The sequence below is a fragment of the Delphinapterus leucas genome, chromosome 1, assembly GCF_059928025.1.
Source record: "Delphinapterus leucas isolate spDelLeu-1000000601 "Yukka" chromosome 1, BTC_Dleu_Yukka2, whole genome shotgun sequence".
In the NCBI taxonomy this organism is placed as follows: domain Eukaryota; kingdom Metazoa; phylum Chordata; class Mammalia; order Artiodactyla; family Monodontidae; genus Delphinapterus; species Delphinapterus leucas.
This window is the reverse complement of record NC_143129.1, coordinates 81,782,045-81,802,777: the sequence shown is the minus strand read 5'-3', so window position 1 is coordinate 81,802,777 and position 20,733 is coordinate 81,782,045. Positions and strand designations below refer to the sequence as shown.

At 41.8% G+C, this 20,733-nt stretch overlaps 1 protein-coding gene across 21 annotated transcripts in view; it reads left to right on the top strand.

The window, feature by feature from the left end:
• Positions 1 to 20,733, top strand: part of PIP5K1A (phosphatidylinositol-4-phosphate 5-kinase type 1 alpha) — a 40,652-nt gene that overhangs the window by 7,139 nt on the left and 12,780 nt on the right. For 18 of the 21 annotated variants that reach the window (XR_016393948.1, XR_016393951.1, XM_089915732.1 and 15 more), the window contains exons 2-7: positions 2,139 to 2,177; positions 9,226 to 9,257; positions 11,158 to 11,238; positions 15,070 to 15,200; positions 15,637 to 15,754; positions 15,931 to 16,083. Coding sequence is in view for 19 of the 21 variants with exons in the window: in XM_089915732.1 (XP_089771858.1) it covers positions 2,139 to 2,177; positions 9,226 to 9,257; positions 11,158 to 11,238; positions 15,070 to 15,200; positions 15,637 to 15,754; positions 15,931 to 16,083 (554 nt within the window). In the remaining 2 variants the exon portion in view is untranslated. Of the gene's footprint in view, positions 1 to 2,138; positions 9,028 to 9,225; positions 9,258 to 11,157; positions 11,239 to 15,069; positions 15,201 to 15,636; positions 15,755 to 15,930; positions 16,084 to 20,733 lie in introns of all 21 variants that reach the window. The other 3 variants (XM_089915728.1, XM_089915705.1, XM_089915733.1) reach the window with 2 other exon arrangements.

The window sequence follows — 20,733 nt, the reverse complement described above, 5'->3', positions numbered from 1 at the left end:
GGCTTTTGTTTTTTTGTGCAAGTTTTTGCTTTTGCTCCTTTTTTTTTTTCTTTTGAAATCTCTGGCTCTCAATATTATCAACCAGGAGACCCTCTAAGAATTAGCATTTTGCTTCCAAAAAGCCTGCTTGTCTCTTTCTGCTTTATATAGGAATTACAGACACATTTTTGTAGTAGTATTGGTAGGTCTCTGGAATTGCTTCTCTATGACCTGTTCGGGCAAAACTCGTCTGAGCAATGCACATCCGGCCAACTTCTAGCCTCCCGAAATTATATGAGTACTTCAAACATTGAAGTCAGTCACAGACTGCCTCTTAGTTTCTCATCTGGTAGATGATGTCATCTCATCTCCGACGGAAATGCTTCTGCTCTGAAAGCACTGGGAGAGGCTCTGGTATTAAGGCCAACTCTGTTTTGTTCCACACACTGAGAGCAGGGCGGGGGAGGGGAACAACAACTCATATTTTGGAGCTATTTACTGTCTGAAAATACCTTTGTTTCAATTATCTCCTCTTTTAAGGCCTTGGGTACCTTTTTCATCACAAACACAATTTAGGGTGGGGCCAAGGACCAAAATGGAGTGCTTCCTTGAGACCAGTACAGAGTTACTCAGAAAAATTTTCTGTGACATGGTATGATGATTCAACTTTGTATTTTAGCAGGAATTGATTGGGTTGTTTCCACTTAGGCACTTGACTTGGCTAGTTCAGCTGTTGTGAAATTATTTAGTAACATTAAAGATTTCTCAGCTAATTTTCATAATTTTGAGGCTCGATCTTTATTTTTCAAGTATCCAGGAGATCTGCTGAAATTAGGTATACCTGTTTTATAGGAGAAAATTGATATTCTGAAGGATATGAAAGGTAAATTCTTCAGAGAGAACCTCTTATCCTATGTGCTGATACAGGTTTGTTTCAGGTTGTATAGGCATCTCAAAGTAATAATTAATAAAGAATGGGAGGGAGTGTATAGGAGTCATGCTTATTTGTGGCTTGGAATTGTCAGCAGCTTTCTAGACATCTTTTCACATTTTTCCTCTATCTCTGCAGCATCATAATACGTTGTAATGAGCTTGAGTTAATGTGTGGGGAGGGGATTCATGGTGGTATGTGTGGGACTGTTGAGCACTAGTTTACTGGGAAAAATGGTTATAAAACAAAGATAATAAAGCCATTCCTGTGTATCTCTTTCCTTTAATTGTTAAATTATCTAATTATTTGTTACAGAAAATTTATATAGATAAGGAAAAATAGAAACTTAAACTTACAATATCAACTTAATCCCACTATCCAGTATAGTCGTATTTTAACATTCTGGTATATAATCTTTTGGACGTTTTCTATGTGTATAAATACATGTGACTTTATAGGTAAGTGTTTTAGAAAAATATTGCATTATGTAATTTTTTACCTTTTTCCATTCAGCAATTTATTGTGACATCCTATCCATAAAAATAAAGGATTTTATCCTACACATAAAAATAATGGTTGTATACTAGTCCATTTTATGACTGCACTACAACTTATGTCACCTATATTGTTCATTTAGATTCTTTCCCATTATATCTACCCAATTATAGTTATTATGTACAATGCTACAATAAATATCTCTGTATATATGTCTTTGTCCACTTGACTATTTCCTTAGGATAAATTCTCACTTCTGGGACAAATGGTACATATTTGTTTTTAAGGCTTTTTGCTAGATATTACCAAATTGCCCTCACAAGTGGAAGACCGTCAGATAAAATGTATACACAGTCTTTTTTAAAAGGATAGAAGCCTGCATGCAAGGAGCTTTATACCTGAAATTTTTTGGCCAATCTGAAATCACTCCAGTGTGAAATTGTTTGGGTTGCAAGTTTTGTGATCACTCCTGGAATTTTTCTTTTTTTTTTTTTCCCTGGAATTTTTCTGCCTGAGCTTCTCCTTCTGTCTCTTTTTTTGACATTTACCTAGAACTGCAGAAAATCATCTAACATTTCCCAGTATGGTACTGGGGGTCATCAGGTCAGGTCCTGTTAATAATTTTAAACTTTAGCATTGTTGTGTGTTTTTTGTTTCTTTAATGTGCTTATTCTGCTGTTAAGCAGGTAGAACCCCAGAAGTAAGTGATAATTTTCTGTTTTTCCTCATTTAGGTTTCAACTTTCTGTGCTGTGGGGTCAACCGTAAGAGAGGTAGAACTGATGTGTATTTGTGCTGAAGAAGCATGAGTCCTTGTAGTTACTAGCAGCCAACTCCTCTTCCCCATAACAATTGCAGACTTTTTTTTAGTAGTAGTGCATGGCCTTCTGAGAAGGCTGTGGATGTCTTGCAAGCATTATTTCACTTTAGCTCCCATTTCCCTCTGTCCTCTCCAAAAAAGATGCTGTCTTAACACAGAAACTTCTTTTCTCACAGTTCCACAGTATGAAATGAATCCGTTCAGTATCTTTTGTCTCCCTCGAAGTCTTCCCATAACTCCATTTCCTTTTGTTTCAGTAAATGAGTCTCTTTTTCTTTTCCCTTTCTGTTGTACCTCTTATTTCCCCTGACACTTCCCATCCTGTAGATGGGGTTTCATAATTCACAATGATAGTAGTAATAATTGCTAGTATTTATAGAGCATTTATTACATGTTAGGTGCTATACAGGACTTATTTAATTCTCATAACAACCCTATGAAATACATGTTATTATATGTCCATTTTATGGATGAGGTAACCAAGGCCTAAAGCATTTTAACCAACTTGTCCAAAGTTACCTAATTAGTAAATGGTAGATCTAGTATTCAAATCTAGCCAACCTAGGTGTTCTGATTTCAGAGCCCACATTCCTACCCACTATACCTTATTGCTCTCTCAGTAATCTGAAAGGCTGTTTGTGAACTAACTTGACTTTAAACCAGATTAAATATTTGTTGTTCAACAAAAGAATAGTGCAGAAGGGAACTTCCCCTTCTGACTTTAGCTGTCCTAAAAAAGCAACAAAATTCTGAGCTCCTCCATGCATAATATGTGGAGTTATTGATCATACTTTAAGAAAATATTTTAGAAGTTAATGTGGATTTTTGCCAAGGATTGGTGACTGATTCTGCAGTCAATTCTAAGATCACTGAAACAGAGTGCCCATCAGATGCCCTCTTTTTGTCGTTGCAAATTCAATGATCGTAACCCTTATGCTTTTAATCAGAGCAAGACATGGTTCCACTTACACCAAAAAGAAAACTCCAATCTGAGATGAATTAAAAACTTTTTCTCTCTCTCTCTGCTAGAGTTGTTCATGTCTTATTACAAAGACAAAAAGGTACTTTCTACTGCTAGTGAGGACCTTAACATCTGTGAAACTGCTCTTTCAAGTATCAGACTTGAAAGATAGCTTCTGCTCCTCTAGAATACTGGCATTGTCTGATTCAGAACAAGGATAATCTCACTAAAAGAAATGAAAGATACTTTCCTACTGTTTTTGCCAGTGACATTGATGACTGTTGCTGGAGGAACAGAGTGTTGTTATTCATTTCATTGAGAGGAACTGAAGGAGGAGGTCTCTGCTCTTAATCCTCTTATCAGTGAAAATGGAAGGGAAGGGAATACCTCAAGGGAAGAAAATATATGTTCATGTTGTCCATTAGCAATTCTGAGATTTATTTAGTTTGTAAAAGTATTCTAGTTCCCTTGGTTTCTTGTCTTACCTAGACTCCAAGTGGCCAGGAAATTGTAAACAAAAGATAGTTTAGAAGAAAGAGAGTTGAACTGGGGCTTAGGAATATGGATTCCAGTTCTGGCTCTGTCACCGCCTTTGCTCTGTGATTTTGAGCACATCCCTTATGCTCTGTACTTTTACTTATAAATAAGATTAGATTAAAATCTCAAAGGCCCTTGCTGAATGATTTTTTTCTTAATATAAATTGTTATTGATTTGTTTGCTTGAAAATGGGCAAGTAGTTTCATATGTGGCTGAAGGAACTAAGTTCTCAACTTGTTCTATTTAAAAATCAACTTTCATTTAATGTCTATAAATTTCAGCCAGATTGAACCTGCTCTGGTCAGAATTTTTTAAAAATTCCCAAAGTGAGTACACCCTTGCTCCTCTAGGTCTTTTATTAATATTTTTGGTGAACAACAAGCCAGTCTTTTTTTAGTAAATATGTAATTGAGTACAGTTTTGTACCTTGATCCTTGGTAATGTTCTCTAGGTCTTTTACATTTCCATCTTTCTGCAGAGGAACTAGGGCTTGAAATCACCATGGTTGGCTCTATATCATCTATTGAGCCACTCAGAATTAAGTTATTTGAACCATTATTTTTCTGATGCAGCCTATTTGTCATGGCTTTATTTTTTGCTTCCAGTAGAGCAACATTAGCTGGTTGTTTAGAATGCTTCTTGGTCTAGGGCCTGTTAATAAGTAGGAGTTACATAGTCATGAAGGAAACAAACTATGGAAACGTTTTTCCCTGAGGAAGAGGAAATTTAACATTGGAACTCTGCCCTATACTCAGTTTCCCCACCCAAAAAGAGGATGATACATATGGATCGTGGATATGGGGATTATAAGATGATAGTATATACTTACCAGAGATCATTTTTCACACAGATGCTAGAAAACAAACTTTAGTCCTATCCATAAGGATGAATCTCGTTCTCCTTAAACATTGGCTGGATGGCATTGCTAAGCCGGGTGTTGCCTTGCTGAGTTGATATTCTTTTCTTTTCTCTCTTTTTTCCCCTCACTTCTCCTCCCCCCTCCGTCCACCTCCCCCCTCTTCCTCTGTTTCTGCTCCTCCTCTTCCTTCTGAAGAGAAAGCTTGATTATGAGATGAACAGGTACAGTGCTGGTGACTCTTCAGTCTCAGTAGGCACTTTCTCATTGGCAGAGCCTTGGGCCAAATGGTCAAGCCTTAGCAGATGGTACCTGGTTCCCTGAAATATCACTCTGCTCTTCATTGGGTTTCTTCTGGACCAAGCTGGGTGTTACAGCAACATTGATAAAATTCTCCAGATATTTTTCTATTCCTGTCCATTCTTCTTTGGGAGGTTGGAGCTCTGACCTGTGCCCTAGGGGCAAAACTTCAGACAAGAAAGAGAGTAAGTCTTGGGTCCCAATTCTCCTCCCTGTGTTACTTGTTCTGATTATTATTTAGACCCCAGTATCCATCCAACTGCTTCAGCTATAGTGTTCTTGGGATTAATCCAAGCTTTGCAGTTGCAGATAGCTAAGTAGTTGGCACCATATTCCACTGAGTGAAGTCCTCCCACCCTCATTCTGGGTACTTTGTAAGGGTGTAGCAGCCCTAGAGCTATGTGTTTTTGTGATAAAACTTGGAAAGGTAGCAAAGTAGAACTTTTTAGGGAGTAAGAAAGCCCCAGACCGGGCTTCCCTGGTGGCGCAGTGGTTGAGAGTCCGCCTGCCGATGCAGCGGACGCAGGTTCGTGCCCCGGTCCGGGAAGATCCCACATGCCGTGGAGCGGCTGGGCCTGTGAGCCATGGCCACTGAGGCTGTGCGTCCGGAGCCTGTGCTCCGCAACGGGAGAGGCCCGCGTACCGCAAAAAAAAAAAAAGAAAAAGAAAGCCCCAGACCTACTCTCTGCCTTGAAAATCACTTACCTGCTTTTTTTTCTCCATTGTTTAACTTGGTCCATTGACTCCTTGCATGCAGAAGAGGTTGTGTTCTAGGAGGGACTGTCAGCCTAGGACTGGATGTTGGCTCTTGGTTCTGCCAGCTTCCTCCAAACCCCTTCCTCTGGGGTAAAAGAGGAAGGGATAAGCCAGGTACTGACCAAGAAGTCCAGAATCAGTGTTGTCTTCTCAACTGAAAGCATACTGATTTCCTTATTGAGACTTACTAATTCTACAGTTGCCTGTACACTTGCACAAGGTTATGTTGGGGGGGAGGTGGAGGCGGAGGGTTTGGGGAGGAGCCAAGAACTTTGAGGTGCTAATTAGAATTTCATATAGGTCTAGGTAATTGAACATTAAACCTTCCTGGGGGCCCAGCTTTACTCTTGCATTAGAAATCACATATGGGCGCAGTGGCACAGTGGTTAAGAATCTGCCCGCCAGTGCAGGGGACACGTGTTCTATCCCTGGTCCAGGAAGATCCCACATGCTGTGGAGCAACTAAGCCTGTGTGCCACAACTGCTGCGCCTGTGCTCTGGAGCCTGCAAGCTACAACTACTGAGCCTGTGTGCCACAACTGCTGAAGCCTGCGTGCCTAGAGCCTGTGCTCTGCAACACGGGAAGCCACCACAAAGAGAAGCATGTACACCACGACGAAGAGTAGCCCCTGCTCGCTGCAATGAGAGAAAGCCTGCACGCAGTAACGAAGACCCAACACAGCCTAAATAAATAAAATAGATTTTTAAAAAATTAAAAAAAAAGAAACCCTCTTGCACCGTCTGTGGTCTCTTTAAAAAAAAAAAATTCACATATGACAACATATTTGTATAGCACGTCGCAGTCCATGAAGTACTTTGATTTAGTTTATCCTTTTTTGGGCTGTGTTGGGTGGGCCTTAGTTGTGGCACACAGGATCTTTCATTGCAGCGCGCGGGCTTCTCTCTAGTTGTGGCACCCTGGCTCCAGAGCGTGCGGGCTCAGTAGTCGCAGCACACGGGCTTAGTTGCCCCACGGCATGTGGGATCTTAGTTCCTTGACCAGGGATTGAACCAGCATCCCTGCATTGCAAGACGGATTCTTTTTTTTTTTTTTCAATGCGGTACGCGGGCCTCTCACAGTTGTGGCCTCTCCCGCGGAGCACAGGCTCAGCGGCCATGGCTCACGGGCCCAGCAGCTCCGCGGCATGTGGGATCTTCCCGGACCGGGGCACGAACCTGCGTCCGCTGCATCGGCAGGCGGACTCTCAACCACTGCGCCACCAGGGAAGCCCTGCAAGACGGATTCTTAACCACTGGACTACCAGGGAAGTCCCTGATTTAGTTTGTCTTATCTAATCTTTACATAAACCTTCTAATATGGTTCCTCTTTTCTTAGTTAAATATAGAGAACAGTTTACCTGATGTAACAGGGATTTGAACCCAGGTCTTCTGATTTTTAAATAGCTCAGTATGTTGGCTCTTGTCTAAAAGGTTTTAAGTCAGTAACAGTTTTATCATAAATCTGACTCGTCCTGGCCTATTGTTCCTTGGAAGCTTTAGCTTAGGGTTCCAGTTCTAAAATGGTCTTTCACCTACCTGAACTTGACCTGACTGAAGATGAAGCATCCTGCAAAAAGCATAGATTATTGGGCTCTGCTGTTTTTCTAATTTTCTGGGCCATTTTATGCAGCACATCTTCCTAACAGCTAGATGACATTTCCCTTACCTCCTTTTTTGGGAAGAGGAATGAAAACCATCTGTTCCCCATAGTTTTGCTACTCTGACTCACTATGGGGAAGGAAATTTGCTGCTCTGCTTATTGGTACCAGAAATGCTTAGTCTGTGGCCTTTGTACTACTAAGGTCTACCACAATCTCTTCTCTGAGCCCAGCTATATTCTGAAATTCTTAGGGCCCTTGATCGTTGGTCTTAAACAATAGTAATTAGAGCTTTACCTGATTGCCCTTAAGCCCATCTTGTCTCTGCTGCTGTTCTACCATTAAACCTTATATATGGACCAGAACTGGGGTCTTCCTATTCAGGTATTATATTATTGAGGATTCGTCTGAATTGGATTCTTCTTTTTAATTCTCTTTAATACGGCTAATCTTTATTCATTTTGAATTCTTTAGAACTACATCAAAGTAATATATCAGTAGTCTTTGAAGAAAAAAGGCCAACATTCTTCAATATGAAGGGGAGAAAGTTCTGTCTCCCTGTTTCCAATGTGATCATGGATGAAAGTTATAGGGATCGCAGACCCTTAAGAATTGATTTAACCTTTTAGAGTATTTTTCTATAGATAATGGTCTTTTAGTCACTTTCTAAACATATTCTTGAAATCTTTTTCTACATTTAAGTGGATAAAAGTCATAATATTGATGAGATTTAACTACACACTTATCTTACACATCTCCACTGATTATATATTTACTAAGTACACACCAACAAATTCCTGTTGCTTTTACAGCAGAAATCAAGATGAGGATGGAAGGATGTAGAGTCAGGTTCTGCCTGCACTCTGTGCTCTTCCATTTTTTTGACATTGCATTTTCCCATCCATAGCCTCCTCATCTCCATAGATCAACTCTTTTTTTTTAAATTGAAGAATAGTTGATTTATAATAATATATTAGTTTTAGATGTACAATGTAGTTATTCAGTATTTTTACAGATAATACTCCGTTTAAAGCTATTACACAATAATGGCTATATTTCACTGTGCTGTACAATATATCCTTGTTGCTTATTTATTTTATACACAGTAGTTTGTGTCTCTTAATCCCCTACCCCTAGCTTGTCCCTCCCCCCTTTTCCCTCCCCACTGGTAACCACTAGTTTTCTCTCTCTGTGAGTCTGTTTCTGTTTTGTTATATACATTGATCTGTTTTATTTTTTAGATTTCACATATAAGTGATAACATAGAGTATTTGTTTTTCTCTGACTTATTTCACTAAGCATAATAACCTCTAGAGACATCCACGTTGTTGCAAATGGCAGAATTTCATTCTTTTCTATGACTGAGTAATATTCCATTTGCATAAATATGTATATGTATACACACACATACACAGACACACCACAGCTTCTTTATCCATTCTTCTGTTGATGGACACTTAGGTTGCTTCCATATCTTGGCTACTGTAAATAAAGCTTCCATAGACCAACTCTTTACCTTTTTTCTGAAATAATTAGTAGAAGTGTAAAGCACCATAGATATGCTCTAAGAGTACCTACCCTTTTAGCTCTACAGGAAAAATTATTAATCAAGCCCAGGTTGTCCAATAAGTCTTGGTATCTCTTATGCCCTTTCTCTTTCAGCCATGGTATCAAATGAGACCCTCTGGCTCTGATGGTTAAATGTATCAAGAACAGATATATTTCCTAGAGAAAATATGAACACTTGTGTAAGAAAAAGGACTAGAATGAGAACGGACTATGCATAAGGCCTCTGTGAGTATGGAGGAGGAAAAAGAAGGGACGTTTAAAATCCCTATCCAAAAGGATCTGTTATCAATGAGCAAGAGGCAGGAGCTCATTGTCAGGTTTACTGTGACTCACATCCTGATTGTTTCAGTGGGCTTGATAGAGATCGTTGTGAGTGTGTGTATATACTTATGGTTGTGTTTGTTTATTTTATTTTTTTCACAGCATCTGGAATCAAGAGACCCATGGCATCTGAGGTGAGTTTTATATTGATACAGTGGTTCTAAAACCTTCATTCTGGGATAGAAGGATACTTGTTTATAACATCCTTATTTTCCCCCTACTTGGGTCTTGGAATCTAGATAGGGTTCTCACATCTCTTTGGTAGGCTAGTAATTATACAACTCTACTTTTGTCACAGTTTATTATGAATATTAATAATAGCTCAGATTTATTGAACTTTTTTTTAATGTTTTAAATTTACTTATTTTATTTATTTATTTTTGGATCTATTGGGTCTTCGTTGCTGTGCGCAGGCTCTCTCTAGTTGCAGCGAGTGGGGGCTACTCCTTGCTGCAGTGCGTGGGCTTCTCAGTGTGGTGGCCTCTTCCGTCACAGAGCACGGGCTCCAGGCGTGGGGGCCTCAGCAGTTGCAGCATGCAGGCTCAGCAGTTGTGGCTCACGGGCTCCAGAGGGCAGGCTCAGCAGTTGTGGCGCACGGGCCCAGTTGTTCCGCGGCACGCAGGATCTTCCTGGACCAGGGCTTGAACCCTGCATTGGCAGGCGGACTCCCAACCACTGCGCCACCAGGGAAGACCCTGAGCCTTTTTTTAATGTACCAAAGAGTAAATAAGGTACCTAAGTGCTCTTTATAGGTATTCTTATTTAATCCTGCAAAGAGCCTCTATGAGTGTAGGTACTGTTGTTATCCATGTTTTATAGATGAAAAAGTGAAGTTTAGAGGTTCTATAGCTTGCCCAAGGTCCTGTAATTAATAAGGTTAGGATTCAAAGCTAGTCTGACACTAAAGCTCATTCTCTTGTTTTGCTGTTAATACCTCCTGACTGCGTAGCTTCAGTGAATGTGGCGAACTTCTTTTAACCGTACTGAAGCTGTTGATATTCTAAGTTTTTCTCTTGTGCAGAGTATCTTGTATTTGCTTAATTTTCTTCCCACAGAGTATTTCCCATTCCTCTTTTTACTTCTTGCATCTCTCCTGGGTTTTGTGACGGGACCTCAGAGTGCAGACCATTTTGGCGTAGGATTTTAGGCTTTTTTCTCAGAACATCTTCCAAGATCTGTCAGGTTATATACTGAGGGTTTTCTGGCACTAAGGGTCTTAGCAAGAAGAGTAGAACTTAAATATCAGGCCCTAAGATGGTAACATGCTATTTTCAGTAGTCTTTTTGCCTTCTGGCTTGTTAACTTGAGTATCGACATCGTGAAGAATACCTTCATGTCTGTTGTGCTGGCATCTTGGCTGTGGAGAATAGCCTTCTAGCCTCTGCTTCACTGGTTTTACTTCTTCCTTTTTTCAGAGGCTGTGATGTATGTGAGTAGAAAACAAAGCCATACCACGTTCTCAGGAATCTCTTTGAGGCACTGAGGCCCTTATCTTAGAGGACTCATCTTATTGCCACAGCCTCTTAATACTTGGGCTCGCAGTACTTGCATTTGCCAGTGGCTAGATCATTTCTGCTGGTGAATTCAGTTTGAGCAAATAGTGTTCAGGTTGGGTTGAATATTAGAGGGGTAGTAGTTTCTGAAAGAAAGCTGGGTCTGTGGAGCTCTACTTCTCTCTTCCTTTTGTAAACTGAGGGTCTTTCCTTTTTTCTGGGGCTGCTATTGCTTACTTCCCCTGTTTCTCCTTTTCTTTAATGATAATCATTTTAATTTTCTATGTCATCTTTCTGAGAACCAAAGGTGAAATATGTGTCCTTTGGAGTTTTCTTTGTGTTCTTTTAGTCAGTTTAGTTCTTTGGGGAGCAACACTATAGCTGTGTGTTTGCATGGGAGGGATCTTCTGAAGATTTTATAAAACGTTCTTAACCTAAAAAGGGTGTGTTGCATGTTTTGTTTTTTTTGATTTACTATCGTGGTAGCTGTTTGGTGTGTTACATGGGAATCATGTACTAATCTTGACTCTTCTTATTCTAGGTGCCTTATGCCTCTAGCATGCCCATGAAGAAAATAGGCCACCGAGGTGTTGATTCCTCAGGAGAGACAACATATAAAAAGGTGTGTCTGGGTGAAACCCATTCATCTTACTCCAGGAAGGGATAGTTCTGTCTCCCTGATATTATTCTCCACATTCCATCCCATTTCTTGATACGCTAAACCTTTGCACAATAGCCATAATACAACTTGAACTTTTTTATTTTTTATAAATTTAATTATTTTATTTTTATTTATTTTTGGCTGCGTTGGGTCTTCGTTGCTGTGCGCGGGCTTTCCCTAGTTGCAGCGAGCGGGGGCCACTCTTCCGCTGCGGTGCGTGGGCCTCTCACTGCGGTGGCCTCTCCTGCTGTGGAGCATGGGCTCCAGGCGCATGGGCCCCAGCAGTTGTGGTGCGCGGCTCAGTAGCTGTAGCTCGCGGCTCCAGAGCGCAGGCTTGGTAGCTGTGGCACATGGGCACAGTTGCTCTGCGGCATGTGGGATCCTTCCGGACCAGGGCTCGAACCCGTGTCCCCTGCATTGGCAGGTGGATTCCCAACCACTGTGCCACCAGGGAAGCCCCGCAACTTGAACTTTAGAATTTACTTTACAAAGGGTAAATTATTTCCCGTCTGTATATATGGGTTTTGTTTTGTTTTATAAATTTATTTATTTTATCTTTGGCTGCGTTGGCTCTTCATTGCTGCACGCAGGCTTTCTCTAGTTGTGGCGAGTGGGAGCTACTCTTCGTTGCGGTGCGCAGGCTTCTTATTGCGGTGGTTTCTCTAGTTGCAGAACATGGGCTTTAGACGCACGGGCTTCAGTAGTTGTGGCACACAGGCTCAGTAGTTGTGGCTCATGGGCTCTAGAGCACAGGCTCAGTAGTTGTGGCACGGGCTTAGTTGCTCGGCAGCATGTGGGATCTTCCCGGACCAGGGCTCGAACCCGTGTCCCCTGCATTGGCAGGCAGATTCTTAACCACTCTGCCACCAGGGAAGCCCTGTATATGTGTTTTTCGTTTTGTTTGTTTTCATTTTTGTTTTTGGCTGCATTGGGTCTTTGTTGCTGCTCGCCAGCTTTCTCTAGTTGCAGCGAGCAGGGGGCTACTCTTCGTTGCGGTGCATGGACTTCTCATTGTGGTGGCTTCTCTTGTTGCGGAGCATGGGCTCTAGGCGCACAGGCTTCAGTAGTTGTGGCACGTGGGCTCAGTAGTTGTGGCACACAGGCTTAGTTGCTCTGTGGCATGTGGGGTCTTCCTGGACCAGGGATGGAACCCGTGTACCCTGCATTGGCAGGCGGATTCTTAACCACTGTGCCACTAAGGAAGTCCTTGTATATGTGTTTAAATGAGAATGTTCTTAATGAACAAATCTGGTGTTGGATGCTTTTTCACTGAGCTGAAGAAATTGTGTTTTCCTGTTAGATATACACATGTAATAAGCCCCCAAGGCCATTCTTACCTAGCTTTAGGGAACCATGTTTCTTGTGCTGGATGTACATAAAGTGAAGGCTGGATCGCATTCAGCTTGGTGATACAGAGATAGACAGCAGGTCAAGAATTTTTCTTTGTGTGTATGTTTTGTTTTATTTTGTTTTTTGTCTGTGCTGGGTCTTAGTTGTGGCATGCTGAGTCTTCATTGCGGCATGCGGGATCTTTAGTTGCAGCATGTGGGTTTCTTAGTTGCGGCATGCGGACTCTTAGTTGTGGCAGGTGGACTCTTAATTGTGACATGCGGGCTCTTAGTTGTGGCGTGCAGGCTCTTAGTTGCGGCATGCAGGCTCTTAGTTGCGGCATGTGGACTCTCGGTTGTGGCATGCATGTGGGATCTAGTTCCCCGCCCAGGGATCGAACCTGGGCCCCCTGCATTGGGAGCATGGAATCTTACCCACTGGACCACCAGGGAAGTCCATGGGTTTTGTTTTTTTAAGATTGTAGTTTCAGTTGGTGAATAGGGCCTAGAATACCTGATTTTGAGCTAGAGATAGCAAATGGATTGGAAAGATAGTAGTAATAGCCAAGAAGAGAAAATTGAACTGGTGAAGGGAAAACAGGAGAGAAGCGTCCTGGAGTGACCCAGTTCCCCAGTTCTGGACTAATTGGAGATGCTTAGGTTTCCTGGGGTACAGTGTTCAACCTCCTATTTGGCATCTATACCTTGTCTGGCCCATGTAAATTTTTCTTGTGTTTGTTCTCTGTCTTTATTGTATTGTCCGAAGTGATAGAGGTGGACTGACTCATTCTCAGTCAGGGACCTGACTCTCCCTGGGAATGGACTCTGAGGCCCATGTCAATTAAACAGACATTTACTGAGCTCTTTTTATGTGCTGAACACTGAGACAAAAAGATGAGTTTCTAGTCTAATTGGAGAGGCAAGCACTTAAAAAATTTGTTATAATTCTATTTATTTTTTTAAAATATTCTTACTTAAAAATTCTTTTTTAAGTGTTAAACTTTTTTTGGCCGTGTTTGGTCTTCGTTGCTGTGCATGGGCTTTCTCTAGCTGTGGCAAGCAGGGGCTACTCTTCATTGCAGTATGCAGGCTTCTCACTGCGGTGGCTCCTCTTGTTGCAGAGCACAGGCTCGAGGCGTGTGGGCTTCAGTAGTTGTGGTGCGCGGGCTCAGTAGTTGTGGTGCACGGGCTTAGTTGCTTCGTGGCATGTGAGATCTTCTTGGACCAGGGCTCAAACCCGTGTCCCCTGCATTGGCAGGTGGATTCTCAGCCAGTGTGCCACCAGGGAAATCCCTATTCTTATTTTTAAAAATATTTATTTATTTGGCTGCATTGGGTGTTAGCTGTGGCACATGGTATCTTTCGTTGTGGTGTACAGGCGCTTCGTTGTGGCTCACAGGCTTCTCTCTAATTGTGGCATGTGGGCTTCAGAGCGCATGGGCTTAGTTGCCCCATGGCATGTGGGATCTTAGTTCCACAACCAGGGCTCGAACCCGCATCCCCCGCACTGGGAAGCAGATTTTTAACCACTGGACCACCAGGGAAGTTCCTAGTTATAATTTTAATGCCCAATGAGGACTAGGTAGAATATTGATACAAGTAATATTTGGTGAGGGTTGGGGGGATAAGGGAAATCACTTAGAACAAAACTGTCCAATAGAACTTTCTGCAGTGATTGAAATGTGCTATATCTGTGTTATCCAGTGTGGTACCCACTAATCATACCTGAATGTGGCTAGTAAGACTGAAGAAATGATTTTTAAATTAAATTAACTTTAACTTAAAATTAAATAGCCGAGTGTAGCTAGTAGCTACTATATTGGACAGCACAGAACTAGATAATACGACATTTTCCCATGACATTGAAATCCTGGATTGTAAGAGTGGGGCTCTTATATTTGTGTTTTGACCACAGTATGATAATTTTAAATCTAAATAGTTCTCTCAGAAATAATTTGAATCTTTCAGGCTTTCTTCTTCAGTCAGGAGCTTTTTTTGCCACTCAGTTGTCCTTGGAACGCCAGTCAGCCCTTGCCTTAGAGAACTGAACTTCAGTAGCTAGGCAGTGAATCAGAGTATCAGTTAATTTTAGTTACATTCTGTATCAGATGAATAAAATGTTTGGAGGACTCCATATACTCTGGGGGCAGGAACCTTTGGAGTGAGACCTAGGATTGTTCTCTCAGTACAACGTATCTTCCAGATATAGATGTGGATAGGAGGGAACACCTTGTTTAGAGAGTCCCCACTTTGCTATTCTGTATCTTCATGCTCTTCCAATCTTTGCAGGCTTAACTGCCATGTAGAGTGTGGGGATGGGGAAACTGGATTGCCCCACTTTAGTCTGAACTACTAGATAGGCATTTACTCTCCTGTGTTCCTTCTGGTTCTTCTCTCCTGAGTTTTTATTGCTATGATCAGATTTAATACTAGAAACTTTCTCCTTGTTTCTCTTGTTTCTTAGACAACCTCGTCAGCTTTAAAAGGTGCCATCCAGTTAGGCATTACTCACACTGTGGGGAGCCTGAGTACCAAACCAGAGCGGGATGTCCTCATGCAAGACTTCTATGTGGTGGAGAGTATCTTCTTCCCGAGGTACAGAGGTTAATGTGCAGGGGAATGTCCTAGAAAATGTGGCTTTTTTATATCATCATCAGGGCATTTTAGGGTTCATGTCTAATTTAGGCATGCATCCAAACCTTAACCTGATTTTAATCAGGGTGATATGGGGACTGGAGAATTTGAAGAGCACATGCTCTCCTTTGGATGTTTCCATGAGCCTCCGGCCTGTGGACTGAGCCCTAAAAAAACAATTTAGTGCATCGGGAGGAGGTAATATGATTCCCTGTGCCCATGTCTTAATCCCCATGTTGTGCCTTGTCCCATTATGTAACTGACTCATCCAGTCCCTTTGGTTCTCTCAGGAGGGATGTATTGACCTGCCTCTGGGTGACTGAGTGTCTTTCCAGGGTGTGGACTCCCTAAATTACGGGGACTGGTAAGTTATGGCTTCTTCTGTTCAACCCCACAGTGAAGGGAGCAACCTGACTCCTGCTCATCACTACAATGACTTTCGGTTCAAGACCTATGCACCTGTTGCCTTCCGCTACTTTCGGGAGTTATTTGGTATCCGCCCTGATGATTACTTGGTAAGCTTCCAGATTTCAGGACCCTGGGACTCCAGTATCAGAGGGATACTTCCAAAGGAAGACCCTCTCTCCACACTCTTGCTCTAGTTTTTCTTTAGAATTGCATCTGTAGTTGATTTCTGGTTGGGCATGCCCTTGTATCTCTGAACCTCTTGCTCTCTTTTCTCTGGGCCCAGTACTCCCTCTGCAATGAGCCGCTGATTGAACTCTGCAACTCTGGGGCTAGTGGTTCCCTCTTCTATGTGTCCAGCGATGATGAATTCATCATTAAAACAGTCCAGCACAAAGAGGCGGAGTTTCTGCAGAAGCTGCTTCCAGGATACTACATGGTGAGAGGACCAGGAGCACTGGCTGCCTGAGCTGCCCACTCCACTCCAGGACAAGGCTGGGGAGGCTGCCATCAGGGGGACAAAACAATGTCAGCCCTTCTGTCGTAGGAATGTAGTTCATCTTTGTGCTTTTCCCATCTCTTTTGTCTCTCTATGGCTAAAGGAGGTTTTGTTTATCTGTCCTATTTTAAGTGTTCTTAGCTTAGACCCTGCTACCCAAAGACAAGATTCAATGATGATTAAAAAAAAACTTTTTTATTGGAGTATAGTTGATTTACAGTGTTTTGTTTCTGCTGTACAGCAAGCAAAGTGAGTCAGTTATACATGCACATATATCCACTTTTTTTAGATTCTATTCCCATATTACAGAGTATTGAATAGAGTTAGTTCCCTGTGCTATTCAGTAGGTTCTTATTAATTATGCGTTCTGTGTATAGTACTGTGTGTATGTCAATCCCAGTTTCCCAGTTTACCCCCTGCCTTTTCCCCCCAGTAACCACAAGTGTGTTTTCTACATCAGTGACTCAACTTCTGTTTTGTAAATAGGTTCATGTGTACCATTTTTAAAATTCCACATATAAGTGATAATATATGATATTTATTTTTCTCTTTCTGACTTACTTTCACTCAGTATGACAATCTCTAGGTCCATCCATGTCGCTGCAAATGGCATTATTTCATTCTTTTTTATGGCTGAGTAATATTCCATTGTATATATGTACCACATCTTTATCCATTCCTCTGTTGATGGACATTTAGGTTGCTTCCATGTCCTAGCTGTTGTAAATAGGGCTGCAAAGAACACTGAACAGGAGTGGAATCGCTGGATCATATGGTAGCTCTAGTTTTAGTTTTTTAAGGAATCTCCATGCTGTTCTCCATAGTGGCTGTACATTCCCACCAACAGTGTAGGAGGGTTCCCTTTTCTTCACACCCTCTCCAGCATTTATTGTTTGTAGATTTTTTTTTTTTTTTTTTTTTGTGGTACTCGGGCCTCTCACTGTTTTGGCCTCTCCCAATGCGGAGCACAGACTCCGGATGCGCAGGCTCAGCAGCCATGGCTCATGGGCCCAGCTGCTCCATGGCATGTGGGATCTTCGTGGACCGGGGCACGAACCCGTGTCCCCTGCATCGGCAGGCGGACTCGCAACCACTGCGCCACCAGGGAAGCCCGTTTCTAGACTTTTTGATGATGGCCATTCTGACCAGTGTGAGGTGATACCTCATTGTAGTTTTGATTTGCATTTCTCTAACAATTAGTGATGTTGAGCATCTTTTCATGTGCTTTTTTGGCCATCTGTATATCTTCTTTGGAGAAATGTCTATTTATATCTTCTACCTTTTTTTTTTTAACATCTTTATTGGAGTATAATTGCTTTACAATGGTGTGCTAGCTTCTGCTTCATAACAAAGTGAATCAGTTATACATATGTTCCCATATCTCTTCCCGCTTGCGTCTCCCTCCCTCCCACCCTCCCTATCCCACCCCTCTAGGTGGTCACAAAGCACTGAGCTGATCTCCCTGTGCTATGCGGCTGCTTCCCAGTAGCTATCTACCTTACGTTTGGTAGTGTATATATGTCCATGCCTCTTGCTTGCTTTGTCACAGCTTACCCTTCCCCCTCCCCATATCCTCAAGTCCATTCTCTAGTAGGTCTGTGTCTTTATTCCTGTCTTACCCCTAGGTTCTTCATGACATTTTTTTTTTCTTAAATTCCATATATATGTGTTAGCATACGGTATTTGTCTTTCTCTTTCTGACTTACTTCACTCTGTATGACAGACTCTAGGTCTATCCACCTCATTACAAATAGCTCAATTTCGTTTCTTTTTATGGCTGAGTAATATTCCATTGTATATATGTGCCACATCTTCTTTAATATTCATCTGTCTATGGACACTTAGGTTGTTTCCATGGCCTGGCTATTGTAAATAGAGCTGCAATGAACATTGTGGTACATGACTCTTTTTGAATTATTGCTATAAACTTCCCTCTTAGAACTGCTTTTGCTGCATCCCATAGATTTTGAGATCTTGTTTCTAGGTATTTTTTAATTTCCTCTTTGATTTCTTCAGTGATCACTTCGTTATTAAGTAGTGTATTGTTTAGCCTCCATGTGTTTGTATTTTTTACAGATCTTTTCCTGTAATTGATATCTAGTCTCATAGCCTTGTGGTCAGAAAAGATACTTGATACAATTTCAATTTTCTTAAATGTACCAAGGCTTGATTTGTGACCCAAGATATGATCTATCCTGGAGAATGTTCCATGAGCACTTGAGAAAAATGTGTATTCTGTTGTTTTTGGATGGAATGTCGTATAAATATCAGTTAAGTCCATCTTGTTTAATGTATCATTTAAAGCTTGTGTTTCCTTATTTATTTTCATTTTGGATGATCTGTCCATTGGTGAAAGTGGGGTGTTAAAGTCCCCTACTATGAATGTGTTACTGTCGATTTCCCCTTTTATGGCTGTTAGTATTTGCCTTATGTATTGAGGTGCTCCTGTGTTGGGTGCATAAATATTTACAATTGTTATATCTTCTTCTTGGATCGATCCCTTGATCATTATGTAGTGTCCTTCTTTGTCTCTTCTAATAGTCTTTATTTTAAAGTCTATTTTGTCTGTTATGAGAATTGCTACTCCAGCTTTCTTTTGGTTTCCATTTGCATGAAATACCTTTTTCCATCCCCTTACTTTCAGTCTGTATGTGTCTCTAGGTCTGAAGTGGGTCTCTTGTAGACAGAAAATATATGCGTCTTGTTTTTGTATCCATTCAGCCAATCTGTGTCTTTTGGTGGGAGCATTTAGTCCATTTACATTTAAGGTAATTATCGATATGTATGTTCCCATTCCCATTTTCTTAATTATTTTGGGTTCGTTATTGTAGGTCTTTTCCTTCTTTTGTGTTTCTTGCCTAGAGAAGTTCCTTTAGCAGTTGTTGTAGAGCTGGTTTGGTGGTGCTGAACTCTCTCAGCTTTTGCTTGTCTGTAAAGGTTTTAATTTCTCCATCAAATCTGAATGAGATCCTTGCTGGGTAGAGTAATCTTGGTTGCAGGTTTTTCTCCTTCAACACTTTCAATATGTCCTGCCAGTCCCTTCTGGCTTGCAGAGTTTCTGCTGAAAGATCAGCTGTTAACCTTATGGGGATTCCCTTGTGTGTTATTTGTTGTTTTTCCCTTGCTGCTTTTAATATGCTTTCTTTGTATTTAATTTTTGACAGTTTGATTAATATGTGTCTTGGCGTATTTCTCCTTGGATTTATCCTGTATGGGACTCTCTGTGCTTCCTGGACTTGATTAACTATTTCCTTTCCCATATTAGGGAAGTTTTCAACTATAATCTCTTCAAATATTTTCTCAGTCCCTTTCTTTTTCTCTTCTTCTTCTGGAACCCCTATAATTCGAATGTTGGTGCATTTAATGTTGTCCCAGAGGTCTCTGAGACTGTCCTCAGTTCTTTTCATTCTTTTTTCTTTATTCTGCTCTGCATTAGTTATTTCCACTATTTTATCTTCCAGGTCACTTATCCGTTCTTCTGCCTCAGTTATTCTGCTATTGATCCCATCTAGAGTATTTTTCATTTCATTTATTGTGTTGTTCATCATTGTTTGTTTCATCTTTAGATCTTCTAGGTCCTTGTTAACTGTTTCTTGCATTTTGTCTATTCTATTTCCAAGATTTTGGATCATCTTTACTATCATTATTCTGAATTCTTTTTCAGGTAGACTGCGTATTTCCTCTTCATTTGTTAGGTCTGGTGGGTTTTTATCTTGCTCCTTCATCTGCTGTGTGTTTTTCTGTCTTCTCATTTTGCTTATCTTACTGTGTTTGGGGTCTCCTTTTTGCAGGCTGCAGGTTCGTAGTTCCTGTTGTTTTTAGTGTCTCTCCTCAGTGGCTAAGGTTGGTTCAGGGGGGGTTGTGTGGGCTTCCTGGTGGAGGGGACTAGTGCCTGTGTTCTGGTGGATGAGGCTGGATCTTGTCTTTCTGGTGGGCAGGTCCACGTCTGATGGTGTGTTTTGGGGTGTCTGTAGACTTACTATGATTTTGGGCAGCTTCTCTGCTAATGGGTGGGGTTGTGTTTCTGTCTTGCTAGTTGTTTGGCATAGGATGTCCAGCACTGTAGCTTGCTGGTCGTTGCGTGAAGCTGGGTGCTGGCGTTGAGATGGAGATCTCTGGGAGATTTTCGCCATTTGGTATTATATGCAGCTGGGAGGCCTCTTGTGTACCAGTGTCCTGAAGTTGGCTCTCCCACCTCAGAGGCACAGCACTAACTCCTGGCTGCAGCACCAGGAGCCTTTCATCCACACGGCTCCTTAATTTGGGATGATTCGTTGTCTATTCATGTATTCCACAGATGCAGGGTACATCAAGTTGAGTGTGGAGCTTTAATCCGCTGCTTCTGAGGCTGCTGGGAGAGATTTCCCTTTCTCTTCTTTATCCCACAGCTCCCAGGGGCTCAGCTTTGGATTTGGCCCCGCCTCTGTGTGTAGGTCTCCGGAGGGCGTCTCTTTTTTGCTCAGACAGGACGGGGTTAAAGGAGCTGCTAATTCAGGGGCTCTGGCTCACTCAGGCCGGGGGGAGGGAGGGGCACGGAGTGCAGGGCGAGCCTGCGGCGGCAGAGGCCGGCGTGACGTTGCAGCAGCCTGA